This window comes from Lethenteron reissneri, chromosome 31, assembly GCF_015708825.2.
Source record: "Lethenteron reissneri isolate LAM-NWPU_2019-01 chromosome 31, ASM1570882v1, whole genome shotgun sequence".
Lineage (NCBI taxonomy): Eukaryota > Metazoa > Chordata > Hyperoartia > Petromyzontiformes > Petromyzontidae > Lethenteron > Lethenteron reissneri.
The window spans coordinates 6,061,571-6,076,570 of NC_083809.1; the positions used below are offsets into that span (position 1 = coordinate 6,061,571).

Below are 15,000 nucleotides of genomic sequence, written 5' to 3' on the forward strand. Positions count from 1 at the left end.
AAACACATCTTCTCGAGTCAGTTCATACTATTCAGCTGCTCCGTCTCTCTTGGCCTTTCCTTGTCCTTATTCTAACAAAGCGCCTTGAGACATTAGTGGAAGGCGCCATACAAATAAATGTAAATTATTATTATTATTATTAATGTCTGTGTTTTTAGCTATGGGAGGAAACCAGAGAATCCAGAGGAAACCCATGCAGATCAGAGGGAGAGCATACAAATACCCCACGCAGAAAGGCACCCGAGATGGGAATCGAACCCAGGACCTTCTGGCTGCGAGACACAAGTGCCACCACTGTGCCACCCTGCTGCCCCTACTGAATCCAACTGTCCTGTCTGTCTCCCTCTGATATGGTCTCCAAAGTATATCCCCTCCCTGGTGACCTGGAATGTATAAATACCCACGTGTTTCCTCCATTCTTTCTCTACGCCTCCACGAGAAGGTCACACTCTAAAGGATTCGTGGAACTTTTTTTCAGCAACATTTTAATTATCGAGCGTGAAATTGAACTGGTTGCAATTGCGTGTGTGTGTGTGTGTGTCTGTGCTCGTGTATGCGTGTGTGTGTGTCTCTGTACTCGTGTGTGTGTGTGTGTGTTTGATAGCGGCACTTGCCCCAACAGTCTGGTAAGGCTATGCGGGGGATTTTTGTCTTTGTGTGTCTGTGTACTTGCGTGTGTGTGTTTCTGTGATGTATGTGTGCTTGTGTGTCTCTGTGTGGCGAGTGAGACGGTGGTTAGTGCACTGCGCTGTCAATTGTTGTAGTGTAGTTCTGTGTTCGCCACCGAAACCAACACGCACCGACCAGCGTAGGGTTGAGACTAAAGAACGCTGGAATGGGCGACCACCATACATCACGTGTTATAGGTACAGGGATACATTGCCAGCAGAGAGGGCAGTGTAGCAAAAAGCCATTGAACTGATATACGCTCCGACGTCTTTGCTCTATGCCTTGACTAAATCCATCCTAGTCAGCATGGTGAAGTATGGGCAAACAATCCCTATCATCCACACAGCATGGCGCGTTGATCCACCAGTGGATTGACAGGGCAGGCTCGATGTGAATCAATGAAAAAACACAGTTGTGGTGTTTTCGCTATAACGATGTTCCGTGCACTGCTGGATGCACGAATCCTTGTGCATTCGAGTGATCCCCACGCCACATCAAATGCGTTTGAAAGCGTGCCAAATCATTATTCCATCCAGAAAAATATTCTGCTGCTGCTGCTACGTTTGGCCATAACTAGAGCTGTCGTGTGAAACTTGTAATGCAATGCCTTGTACTTGTTTGGCTGTGTTAGAAGTTGGCATAAACCAGCCCAGTTGACCTGATGATAACCACTCGCTAACTCGCTCGCTCGCTCGCTAACTAACCCACTGCAGCAATTCCTCTCGTCCCAAATATATCGCCTCTTCATCCCAGAATCTGAATATTTATTTTACACTGGAGGAATCTGATGAGCTGTAAAGCTCTTTTTCACAGATCTCTAGTCGGGGCACAGAGCTACAACAAGAAACAATACAAACACAAGGAAGGAGTGCAAAGTGTAGGAAAGGTAAACAAATATTTTCAAATAAAATAAACAATGTGATTTAAAGCTTTCGTGACTGCAGGGATTCATATTCTTGGCTCTTTCGGTAAAGTCACGAAGAAGGGAAATATAAAATGATAAAAATAATAAAAATTAAATGCTTATTCTACCAGGTAAAGCCCACTGAGCTTATCAGCTTATTTTCCAGAAGCGGCCTTGCAACAAATGATAGCTCAGCAAAGTGGCTTATCATGTGGGCATTTGCAGCAGCCAATAACTGGAGGATCTGTAGAAAATTCCATGCGACTCCGGGGAGAACATGCAGACACCATATATACAGGCGTCAGGGTCGGGATCGAATCCACAACCTCCTGTATACCAGGCGAGGTAGTTAACATCTTTCCACCATGGCACCACCGTTGGCGCCAGTGGCGGATAGATGGGAGGTGGGTGTGGGGTTTAAGTAACTTGACCATTGTTTTAATTACTGCACAGGGAGATTTAAATTGTAACATCTGGATTACAAGTCCAGTGTGATAATCATTACATCATGGCACCATCTGCCTGTTTACATATATTGCTGTATACCGTAGCAATACAATTTGGAACTGTATAGCACTGTACGTATGCCACCGCATCTCAGGACCATGTCCAGATAGAGTGGGCCTATTTATTTCGTCCCGCTCTGGTGGACCGCTATTATTTGTTGGCATTTCATTCCCAGTTCATTTGGCTGCAAAAGCCTTTGGTGAAGTCGGAAGTCCTCTCCATCCATAGATGCGTCGCCTATGCCATTTGATAGCCTAGCAGTGGAAAATATGACTACTTCAGCATAAATACTAGGTTAAGCAGCACTTGCCATTCGAGATGGCGCCATTTCCTCGGAAGCTCGCTGTTCACGAATAACAGTAATTAATATTTTAATATTATTACGTACATAATCTCGTGTAGATTCTCTTCAAAACGGTGCCGAATTTGTGGCGGGTGCAGTTTTCTTCCCGCAGGTTGGTACAGCAAGTCACAGGCGTGCAGGAAGGGCGGTCAGAACAGGCGTTAACAATTTCCCAATGCTCTGTGGTCCTATATTGGGATGTTTGGCCAAAGCGCTTAAGAACAGACTTTGGTGAACATTCCATTGAAAAAAACCATTGTCAAACATATATGTGGGTTGCCTCTGACTACAATCACAAGTGGTTAAAGTTGACCTCTGGCTACATTTATGACTCATGGCGAGGTTGAAAGTGAAAAGCGTCTCTGCTCTAATCGTGCATCAGACGGTCCTCATTGTTTTGTTGTTTAAGTTTTGGTTAAAGAGATAAAGAGGCAAAGGGAGGAAAGCGTTAATGTGACTTGTGTCTTTATTTGTGTTCATTGACCGAGCTGTCTTGTGATTGCCTCTTTTCTGCCGCCCTTAATCAAGGGATTCTGCTCCTGATTACAGCAGTGGCTTGAGCTACATTCAATTAGCCTTTGCAAACATGCTAATTACGGCGTAACGAGTGCTAATTACACCCGGGACAAAGCTAAAGTAGAGCACCCATCCAAACAGATGTGCATTGTTAACCAAATTGTTATTAATAAATTTATATACTTGCCCTGCCTTTTTTTCCCTGCTAGAATAGTAATTCCGTAGACGGCGTGGGCGAGTGAGTACGTGAGTGTGTGTTACGTGCAGTGGCAGAGCGGCGAGCAACCTGCACTATGAGCACAAATCGCCAAAATTGGTGGCGAGTGATATCTGAATCGGTCCTGGGTATCGATCCTGTGTGTCCCCCCCATCAACCTCCCCATCCTCCTCCCCATCCCCCCCCTTCACCAAACCTGCACTGACAGGCATGGTGAAGTATGAATATAAGGGCGGTGACGTGGCCATATAGCTGTCGCGCGTTCTCCGCTTGTTGGCGGAGGTTCATGGTTCGAAGCCACCGGCCGCCCTGGTTATTTTTGTTGTATTTAGTCGGTTGTCTTTCCCCCGCACCTCCGATTAGCACGGTTGACTCATAATGCAGTCTGTCACCAAGGACGATGACCTCTCTTACATCGGGAGTCAGTAATCCTTCGTCATCTTACGTGGTTGTAGAGTTTGATTCCTGTGAGTTCGGTTGTGACTAGCAAGACCAGCGTTTGAACGTACTGCATGAAAGAAGTTCAACATGCATACGTACGTATTACTCTAGGTGTGCATTAACTGTTAAACTACACGCCGTCTGCTTCGCTCACGGTGGACGTGAATAGAGCCCATGACGTAATTTGCAAGAGTAAGCTACCGTGTGTAGGTGTCATCGTCCAAATTTGCAACAACAACAAAAATGTAAACAATTACGTCATCCCTTTACTGTGACAACTTGACAGGACCCCCCTGGGACAGAGTCATGAGATTCTGGAAGGTTTTCCTGGGCAAATAAGAATATGTGTTCATATATATAATGGTCATAAATGTCCAAAGTTAAAAGTTCTTCGACTGCAGTTCGCTCATCTTGAGCCTGGCATAAGTGTTTCTAATCATTACAATTTATAATGCGTATAACGTGCTGTCAGTTTCACAAGACCAATTAAATGAGTCAATGAACTATGAAAATGATGGTGTCGTATAATTTCCATGCTGTCAACCACTGAAAAAAAAACATTAAGTAAGTTGTAATTTTGTGGATTTTTTTTGCTATTTGTTTGCGACTTTCATTGTCGAGTTTGAGTTTATTTTATTTTAATATTTTGTCAGGAAAGAACGCTTTTCTTAGATACATGAAACGAGCAGCAATAATCACCATATATAACAATATTTTGCAATATGCACGATATTATTGCAGGTTCTTATATCGAGTTGGGATGATGCTGCCACAGTGGTGTAATGGTTAGCAGGCTGGACTTGCAATCTAGAGGCCACCGGTTGGATTTGATTTCCAGGTGCGGTGGTGGAAGCAACGTTTGGCACGTTCATTAATCCCCACTTCTCTGTACAACAAGCAGTATTAAATGATTCTAGATTTGAAGCTTTCGTGACTGCAAGGATTCATACTCTTAGTTCTTTCGGGAAAGTCACGTAGGTAAAAAATGAAATTAAAATTAATAAAAAATAAAATAATAAAATCACGACGTTTCGGAGGCAACACAAGTCTCCGTCATCAGGTGGGACCGTCACAGCCAGATTTGCTGCATCAAGTGTGATTTTATTATTTTGTTTTTATTAATTTTAATTTCATTTTTTACCTACGTGACTTTACCGAAAGAACTAAGAGTATATACAGTATTAAATGGGTGATTGGCAGGTCTTGTGCGGTGGGGTAAAGTGAGGGTATTCCTCCATCGTAAAAAGACGCCTGGCCAGCGTGGAAGAGTAGGCCAAAAATACCTTCTAGAGAGCACCTTTTCTTGAGCTGCCTCTAGTGGGGGAGGCCCTTCTGCCAACAGTAGTGTGAGCACAGCAATTGCAGCGCTGCGCATCTACCTTTAAATGATAAGCCACTTCGTTCACGTGATGAGCCACTTCGTTGAGCTATCATTTGTGGCCGGGTCGCTTCTGAAAAAGAAGCAAATAGGTGAGTGGGCTTTACCCGGTAAGGTAAAAAAATAGTGTAGTTGTATTTCTATATTTTTGTAAGTTATTTCTTTACTTTTCCAATACTTTGCACTCCTATGGAGTTTTTGTATTGTTTGTTGTAGCCTTCTGACCTGCCTGTAATGGAAATCTGTGAAAAAAGAGCTTTATAGCTCATCAGATTCCTCCTACAGTCTAAATAAAGATCCTGATTCTGAAATTGTTATGTCGAATAATATATTTGTGGTATCACCCTGCCGCTGCAGTAGCAGCAGCGAACTTATTATTATAACCGTGTTTGTGTTGGCGGACAGGATTACATGCAGAACGTCCACGGAAAAGTGGTGGACCTGCTGGGCACGACGGTAAAGGTGCCGGGAAAACGCCCGCCGAGGGCCACCGTCCCCGGCATGTCGGCCTCCGCGTCCGTGACGTCGGGCAGCGCGCTGATCGGCGCCGCGGTCGGCTCACCGCTGGTTCCCGGAGCGAGTCCGAAGACCAACGGGCTGAGCAAGGAGCTGAGCGGACTCAACCTCACAGGTGAGTCTGCGTGGCAGTCCTAGTTGTAGTCTTGCTGTAGCCTTGTTCTGCGCCCAGCTGTTGCGATGTCTTCATAAATCCTATGTTTAAACCCGAAGGGAAGGCAGTGGTGGTACAGTGGATTGTGGACACTTTGCTACAAATCCAAAGACCTCAGTGGGCATGGCTAGAAGTATACAGATGTATAGAGGACATGGACAGCAGTGGAAGAAGTGACATGGCTAGTGTATTTGGCTGGTGGTGAGAGCAGTTAACAAGGCTAGCAATGGGAGTGACATGGCTAGCGGTGAGAGTGTAGGTGACATGCCTAGCAGTGGGAGTGACGTGGCTCGAGTGACATGACTGTTCGCCTTTTGCCGTTCTCTGGCCTGACACTGGTGAGACTAGGCCCTAAAGAAGGCTGTCTCTGGTGTAGACCTATCAGTTTCAAAGACAATGCATGTATTATCAGAGCATGTTTTTGTTTGCTTGTTCACTACAAGTACGTGTAGTTGATGCAGACTTGATTCCTTGCAAAAGGATTCTATTTGGTGTTTGAACATCTTAACACCTGTTTTATTGCCAGAAAGAGTAAATCATTTTATTTTTTTCATGGCTAGGGTATTTGACTGGCGGTGAGAGCAGTTGAAAAGGGCTAGCGATGACGTGGCTAACGGTGAGAGCGACGAGGCCGGCGGATGCAGCCGATGGAGGGGGAGCGTGGGTGGCGTGACTTCGCGACGTCAGTGTGACCGCAACCCCTGGGGTCGCTGGCCCCTGCGCGCGCAACCACGGCGCTCCAGAGGTCTCGAGACGGTGCGGCTCTGCCGCCGTCGTTGTTGTCGTCTCTCCAGGCCGCGCGCCGCCACCCCACACGCCGCCGCACGCCCACACTCCAGAGCCGCGGCACCAGCGGTCCTGCTCCGTCTCCGGCGGAGACTCCTGGAACGACGCCGTCATTTTCATCAACTCCAGCCTCGGATCGGGTACGCGATTTTGTTTTTGAGTGGATGCGTGTGTGTGTGTTTTTGTTCATCTTCGTTTGTTTAGATGTTAGCTTTTGCCACCAATGCTGTTTGTGATAAGGGTTGTTGTTTTTTGGGTTAGGTCACGTCAACGTAAATGTGTCGTTAAACCCGCCAACACCCGACACAGCCAATTAGTAAGGTTTGTCACGTAAACAGAACGTGCAAAATGTTGTGGGTTTACTCTCCAACACACCAGTGTGCTGAAGTAGCAACTAATCAGCAACCATGATCAAAAGAAATATCATGAGTGGCATGCTCCTGTAATTGTAAATAATTATCGTTGTGTTAGAATTAAACATCTAATGATTAACTAATTCCCCCCACCCTAGTTAACAATCTGATAAATTGCCACAATTCAGGGTTGTGATTTGATTTTAATAATCTGTCTCTCTCTCTCATTTTATGTAATTTGGATTTTTTTTCCATGGAGGTACGTTGAACTTTTTTGCACCGTACATAGCCAACCGTGCTAATCGGAGGTGTAGTGTTGAGTCTATGGGTAGTCTTAGTCTATGGGAAGTATGTATTTTTAACTTCTTTCGCACCGTACGTAGCCAACCTTGCTAATCGTAGGTGCGGGAAATCATTTTTAATTGCATGTGTTGTGAAAATGTCACTTCATTAGCCTACACGTAACATTACCATATATTTTGCATGCAGTTTGCATGAATTCGTACACGATTCATGACACGTTTATCGCAAGTGTAAGGCTCGGTTTTAATTTACAGATGAATGTATCGCTGCGTGCCGAGTGAACGCTGTAATGCGATTAAATATATACGCTGTAATGTTGTCAATTCTCCACGCCATCTTAATCGTTCACAGATTTTATTTCGCAAGCCAGCCTAGCAAAGCAACTATGGTTGCCACAATTATTTGCAAAATAGAGTAAAAACCCGATAAAACCTATTACACAAGATAAAATAATACTAAGTATGTATGTATGTCGAACTTATTTCGTACCGTACGTAGCCATCCATATGTAACCAACCGTGCTAATCAGAGGTGCGGGGAAGCACAACAAACTAAACACAAAAATCAGTTCTAAAGAAGTAACGAACAAGATAACCATGCAAGTTAACAGATGCGCAGACAGAACGTGTTGTCCACGTATTTGTTTTCTCCTTGCATTAAACCAACTGTACACTCGTTATTTACGACTCTCCCCTGAATATTTGAGCATAGACATTGAAATGTAATGTCGAAAGGTTTGGTTTTGCTGCGAGTTACTTGCGGTTTCAGACATCAGTAGCTTGTTTTAGGGTTCGGCAAAAAAAAAAAATGGAGCCAAATTAAAATGGCTGCCGTCTCTACCATCGGCGTTGCCAAGGGACGTGTTATAGTTCCTATTTTTATTACGTTTGAGATTTGTAGTAAATTACACATATTACAGTAATCAGTGGTTTACAGGTACCAACCTAAACATGACAAAAGTATTAAGCTTTATTCATCATTTATTGCTTTCGATGTCACGGAATCATTTAAACTTTGCACTAATGTGAGCCTCATTAAAACAATTTAACACCAAGAACAATGCCGTGCGCATGGTTTAATGTTATATCGGGGGAATTTTTTTTTATTCTGTTACAGTTTCCCTCCTACTAGAAGGGAATATCTGTATGTCTTCAGAATCGTTTCATTTATTCGCCCTTTTAAAGTTCATCTTTTGCTGCAGGGCCTAACTAAAAGATAAAAAAAAACTATTTTTTTTACTCTGCTCGTTGGATCGTTTTCTGAACATTTTAACCTTGCCGTATTATTTTTCACGCAGCCCAGAACCGTCGCGAGTGAGCGTTCACAATTACAGCAATTTTTAAAGTGCGCGCAAATTAGCGACTTGGAATTCAGGCGCCTCCGCTGAAGAGTCAAAATTCGCAAATGTAAAACGAGTCGCCAGAGCCCGGCCCTCTTGATCATCCATGATTGTTACTCGGCGCTACAACGTGAGACGAGAGTTCCCATTACTCGAAGATGAAAGCAGCTCATCCACTGGCCCTCGAGCCTCCTCCCTGTATTATTCATTTGCAAGATAGCGCTCGTACAAATTCTTCAGCTGCGGCCGCCGATTTTTTACCGAGTAAGGAGAGTGCGATCTTGAGGATTTTTCTACTCTTACGGGTTCTTTTTCACAGGCCAAGATGCCTTGTGTGTTGTTTCCTCTGATAAGCCCCCCCCCCCCAGACACTGCGACTGCATATCGTCCACAGATATCAACTTACACCAGACCACGGTGTTAAATACAGCTTGAGACATGTGTAAAGAAATTTTTATTTTTATGATAATGTTGACATTGTTCATTTGGTAAGGTTTCAACAGCTTTCCACTCGCAGCCTGTAGGTTGTATTTCAACACCTCCCATCATTTGCCCGTGGTGGTTAAAATGGGTGCAGTAAGTCCTCGCTTAATGCGTGCTGTTTACACGATAACCCGCTTGCGCTGTAACGCGGTTCTACCGTTAGGGAACGCTTTTCGCACAACGCGGAACGGCACCGTTATAACGCGGTTTCTGAGCGGTCGATGACGAACTACTTTCTTGAGCTGCGCGGCTGAGCGGTGCAGTAATACACTACGGGGAATGATACAGTGAAGCGGCGGCCGTACCCTCAGTTATTTGTCCCGCCGTCTCACTGCGTTAAATGAGGACTTATTGGACAATATTTGGGTGCAAGTAGATGATTAATGCAATGATTAAAGTAGATTCTTAAGCCTGTGGTTCACGCATCGAAATGTGTGCATAAGAAGGGATTGTATCTTTTTCTTTACTTTGTAGTTGAATCTCACACAGCCTGGAGCAACTAGAGGCACTTTATTTGCCACAGTAGATAAAAATCATCAATTAATGATTGGAATCACCACCCCAAATCACCACAATTCATTATACAGGATGCTTAAAAATAAATGTTAACACTTATATGGGACTAGTTTTTAATGGAAAAAAAACAGATGATATACTGTAACATTTCGATTTAAAGCTTTCGTGACTGCAGGGATTCATCTTCTTGTTTCTTTCGGTAAAGTCACGTAGAAGGGAAGTAATAAAATAATAAAAATAAAACATAATAAAACAATTCTCACGACGTTTCAGGTACAACGCAAGCAGCCGTCTTCAGGTGAAGAATGAGACACTACCAAACTAGGAGCTTATATATAAGCTGCATTGGGGGTTGAAGAGCGCCTTAACAAAAAGAATGTGCATGTGAAGAGGGATTTAGCATATTCATGGAAAATGCGTAGGCGTTGGGCGGGGGGGTGTCAAAGTCATATTATGCCCATGCATTATGCAGGATCAGCAGCAACCAAGGGGGGTTAGGGATTAGCAGTAACAAAGGAAAGGAATGTTAATGATATGTAGCTGCAATTACTCAACAACCACGTAGAAAACTAAAGTATAAACTACATAAAAAAAAAAAAAAAAAAAAAAAAACTAAAGTATAAACTGCATCGCACCATCAGTATACTTACTATACTCTATAATAAGCTGAGTTACTAACAGCAAGTAATACATTACAATTTTACCTCGTAAAAATTCTATAATATGCTTCCATCTAAACCTTATTCTCTTACATCACACGAGCATATACCGTACTATATACTGCCATAGATAAACCCAACATTAAATTATATACTGTATTGCTGTAAACCAACCTATATCTTATACATTTAATATCACACTATGTATTATTCTACACACCCTAATGTGTATCGAAATGGTTTATTACGTCCTTCCAATGATTGCTGAGCCAGAATCCATCTTCTCGGTTAAAATTTTCTCTGTGTTTGTATATGTGGATCGCCTCATGAACGAATCTCTCATGATAGCCAGATGGCTTGCAGAGAACCTCTGTCTTGGAGAAGTCAATATCATGTGAGCCCACTGAGTTGTAACAGTGATCTGCCACGGCTGAGGTGTTAGTCCTACCGTGTTTCAGGTCAGCTTTATGTTCACGGATGCGGTCCGAGACATGTCGTTTGGTTTCACCAATGTAACTGCTACCACAGAGGCAACTTAGTTTGTAGACGCCAGGGTACTGTATGTCTGGAACCACATCTTTTACAGACGGTACCAGATCACGGATTTTATGTACTGTGTTGAATCGGACCTGGATCTTGTGTTTAATCAGGATTTTGGAGATCTTTTTTGTGACCCCAGCAATGTAGGGTAAGGTGATGGTCTTGAAAGGCTCCTCAACAGGATCCTTCTTGATGGTTGGAGTGATGGCTTTGCGGATTGTATAGTCGGAGTAACCATTTGCCTTAAGAGCTTGGCGTACGTGTTTGAGTTCACTGGAAATGTGTTCATGGTCGGAGATGCATTGGGCTCTATGATATAGAGTCTTGATGAGGGAATTCTTCTGGGATGGATGGTGGTGGGAATCCGGTTTTAGATAAGCATCCGTGTGGGTGGCTTTCCTGTAGACAGAGTGGCTCATTGAACCATCAGGTCTCCTTTTGATTAGGACATCCAAAAAGGGTAGCTTGCCATCATTTTCGACTTCCATGGTGAATCTGATGGCTGGGTGTATGGAATTGATGTGGTCGAGAAATTGGTCTAAGCAGGCCGGCCATGTGGCCAGATGACAAAAGTGTCGTCTACGTACCTCTTCCATAAGGTCGGGCGTAGAGTGGCAGTCTGGATGGCGTCTGTCTCAAATTTCTCCATGAAGATGTTGGCTACAACCGGAGATAGGGGGGAGCCCATTGGGGTGCCCTCAATTTGCTTGTAGAAGGTTCCATTCCAGGTGAAGTATGTATTGGTTAAGCAGTGTCTCACCAGGGGGGGTACCCCAGCATTCAGTCCTTGATGAACCAAGTCTTCAATGATTGCGATGGTGTCAGGCACAGGTACCTTGGTGAACAAGGAAACCACATCAAAACTGACAAGCAGGTCGTCTGGGGACAGGGCAATCCCCTTGATTGTCGATACCAGGTCAGTAGAGTTTAGTACTGCAGAGGTGGTTTTTCCAGTGAAAGGCCGTAGGATTTCGGACAAAAAACGAGCCAGTTTGTAAGTGGGGGAGTTGATAGTAGAGACAATGGGACGAAGAGGTGTATCTTCTTTATGTATCTTTGGCAAGCCGTACAATCTTGGTGGTCTGGCTGCAGAAGGTTTCAACGAGAACTGTTTGGTCTGATCAATTAATGCGGTTGAAGCAGAAATGATGTTGTTGGTTTTGGAGACGAGGCTGTTGGTGGGGTCTCTTTTTATTTTTGTATAGCTGCCATCGTTTAGTAGTTCTTGAATTTTGTTGTTGTATTCTATTTTGTCCATGATGACAGTGGCATTGCCTTTGTCGGCTGAGAGGATGACAATGTCATCCCTCTTTTTTAATTGAGCTAATTCAAAACGCTCCTCTTTGCTGATGTTGCTAGCTGGCATCTTAGCGTTTTTGAGGGTTACAGAGATTTCGGATCTTGCTACGTCTGCAGCGATGTGACTCAAGCCCTTGAGAGCTACATCTACTCGAGCAATTATATCATTAACTGGTATGTGTCTAGGTGTGACTGCAAAGTTTAGTCCTTTAGCTAAAACGGATTTCAAACCTTCAGAAATAGGACTGTTACTGCGATTAATTACGACTTTGTTAATATCTAGCTTTTCAATGTGTGGGTCCGGTTTCTTGTTTGAGAGGCGATTGAATTTGGAAATCAAGTTGTCCTTACATTTAGTCGACATAGCGGCAGCTGAAGAGGCAGTCATTTTTTCCACATGTTCCCAATCCGATGTGGACATTGTTACACTCAAAGATAAGTGTGATTTGTAGAGTGTCTTGTCTAACTGATCTAGTTCGGTGCGCGTAAGTCTGATTTTCTCTGAGATAAGAGCTAAGCTAGTTCTAGACAGAATTCGTTTCGCATTAGAAGAAGTTACAGCAGCAGATGTTAGTGTAAATGCGTTTGGTATTACCTTAGAGTCGCGGCATCTCTTCAGAAAGGTGAGAGACTCGATTAGCTGAGCCTTCTTATCCCGGAGCTTGTTGAAGGATCTCAAAGTTATGTGGAAACCCTCCCCGTAGAGGCGGTTAAATTTCGATTTAAAGCTTTCGTGACTGCAGGGATTCATCTTCTTGTTTCTTTCGGTAAAGTCACGTAGAAGGGAAGTAATAAAATAATAAAAATAAAACATAATAAAACAATTCTCACGACGTTTCGGCTACAACGCAAGCAGCCGTCTTCAGGTGAAGAATGAGACACTACCAAACTAGGAGCTTATATATAAGCTGCATTGGGGGTTGAAGAGCGCCTTAACAAAAAGAATGTGCATGTGAAGAGGGATTTAGCATATTCATGGAAAATGCGTAGGCGTTGGGCGGGGGGGTGTCAAAGTCATATTATGCCCATGCATTATGCAGGATCAGCAGCAACCAAGGGGGGTTAGGGATTAGCAGTAACAAAGGAAAGGAATGTTAATGATATGTAGCTGCAGTTACTCAACAACCACGTAGAAAACTAAAGTATAAACTACATAAAAAAAAAAAAAATAAAACTAGTATAAACTGCATCGCACCATCAGTATACTTACTATACTCTATAATAAGCTGAGTTACTAACAGCAAGTAATACATTACAATTTTACCTCGTAAAAATTCTATAATATGCTTCCATCTAAACCTTATTCTCTTACATCACACGAGCATATACCGTACTATATACTGCCATAGATAAACCCAACATTAAATTATATACTGTATTGCTGTAAACCAACCTATATCTTATACATTTAATATCACACTATGTATTATTCTACACACCCTAATGTGTATCGAAATGGTTTATTACGTCCTTCCAATGATTGCTGAGCCAGAATCCATCTTCTCGGTTAAAATTGTCTCTGTGTTTGTATATGTGGATCGCCTCATGAACGAATCTCTCATGATAGCCAGATGGCTTGCAGAGAACCTCTGTCTTGGAGAAGTCAATATCATGTGAGCCCACTGAGTTGTAACAGTGATCTGCCACGGCTGAGGTGTTAGTCCTACCGTGTTTCAGGTCAGCTTTATGTTCACGGATGCGGTCCGAGACATGTCGTTTGGTTTCCCCAATGTAACTGCTACCACAGAGGCAACTTAGTTTGTAGACGCCAGGGTACTGTATGTCTGGAACCACATCTTTTACAGACGGTACCAGATCACGGATTTTATGTACTGTGTTGAATCGGACCTGGATCTTGTGTTTAATCAGGATTTTGGAGATCTTTTTTGTGACCCCAGCAATGTAGGGTAAGGTGATGGTCTTGAAAGGCTCCTCAACAGGATCCTTCTTGATGGTTGGAGTGATGGCTTTGCGGATTGTATAGTCGGAGTAACCATTTGCCTTAAGAGCTTGGCGTACGTGTTTGAGTTCACTGGAAATGTGTTCATGGTCGGAGATGCATTGGGCTCTATGATATAGAGTCTTGATGAGGGAATTCTTCTGGGATGGATGGTGGTGGGAATCCGGTTTTAGATAAGCATCCGTGTGGGTGGCTTTCCTGTAGACAGAGTGGCTCATTGAACCATCAGGTCTCCTTTTGATTAGGACATCCAAAAAGGGTAGCTTGCCATCATTTTCGACTTCCATGGTGAATCTGATGGCTGGGTGTATGGAATTGATGTGGTCGAGAAATTGGTCTAGAGCAGGCCGGCCATGTGGCCAGATGACAAAAGTGTCGTCTACGTACCTCTTCCATAAGGTCGGGCGTAGAGTGGCAGTCTGGATGGCGTCCTGTCTCAAATTTCTCCATGAAGATGTTGGCTACAACCGGAGATAGGGGGGAGCCCATTGGGGTGCCCTCAATTTGCTTGTAGAAGGTTCCATTCCAGGTGAAGTATGTATTGGTTAAGCAGTGTCTCACCAGGGGGGGTACCCCAGCATTCAGTCCTTGATGAACCAAGTCTTCAATGATTGCGATGGTGTCAGGCACAGGTACCTTGGTGAACAAGGAAACCACATCAAAACTGACAAGCAGGTCGTCTGGGGACAGGGCAATCCCCTTGATTGTCGATACCAGGTCAGTAGAGTTTAGTACTGCAGAGGTGGTTTTTCCAGTGAAAGGCCGTAGGATTTCGGACAAAAAACGAGCCAGTTTGTAAGTGGGGGAGTTGATAGTAGAGACAATGGGACGAAGAGGTGTATCTTCTTTATGTATCTTTGGCAAGCCGTACAATCTTGGTGGTCTGGCTGCAGAAGGTTTCAACGAGAACTGTTTGGTCTGATCAATTAATGCGGTTGAAGCAGAAATGATGTTGTTGGTTTTGGAGACGAGGCTGTTGGTGGGGTCTCTTTTTATTTTTGTATAGCTGCCATCGTTTAGTAGTTCTTGAATTTTGTTGTTGTATTCTATTTTGTCCATGATGACAGTGGCATTGCCTTTGTCGGCTGAGAGGATGACAATGTCATCCCTCTTTTTT

The 15,000-nt window shown here is 43.7% G+C and overlaps 1 protein-coding gene across 3 annotated transcripts in view; it reads left to right on the plus strand.

Annotated features, from left to right (window-relative positions):
* LOC133349720 (arf-GAP with GTPase, ANK repeat and PH domain-containing protein 1-like) overlaps positions 1–15,000 on the plus strand; it is a 227,146-nt gene that overhangs the window by 33,387 nt on the left and 178,759 nt on the right. For all 3 annotated transcript variants that reach the window (XR_009755979.1, XM_061563407.1, XM_061563409.1), the window contains exons 11-12: positions 5,381–5,606; positions 6,440–6,571. Coding sequence is in view for 2 of the 3 variants with exons in the window: in XM_061563407.1 (XP_061419391.1) it covers positions 5,381–5,606; positions 6,440–6,571 (358 nt within the window). In the remaining variant the exon portion in view is untranslated. The remainder of the gene's footprint in view (positions 1–5,380; positions 5,607–6,439; positions 6,572–15,000) is intronic.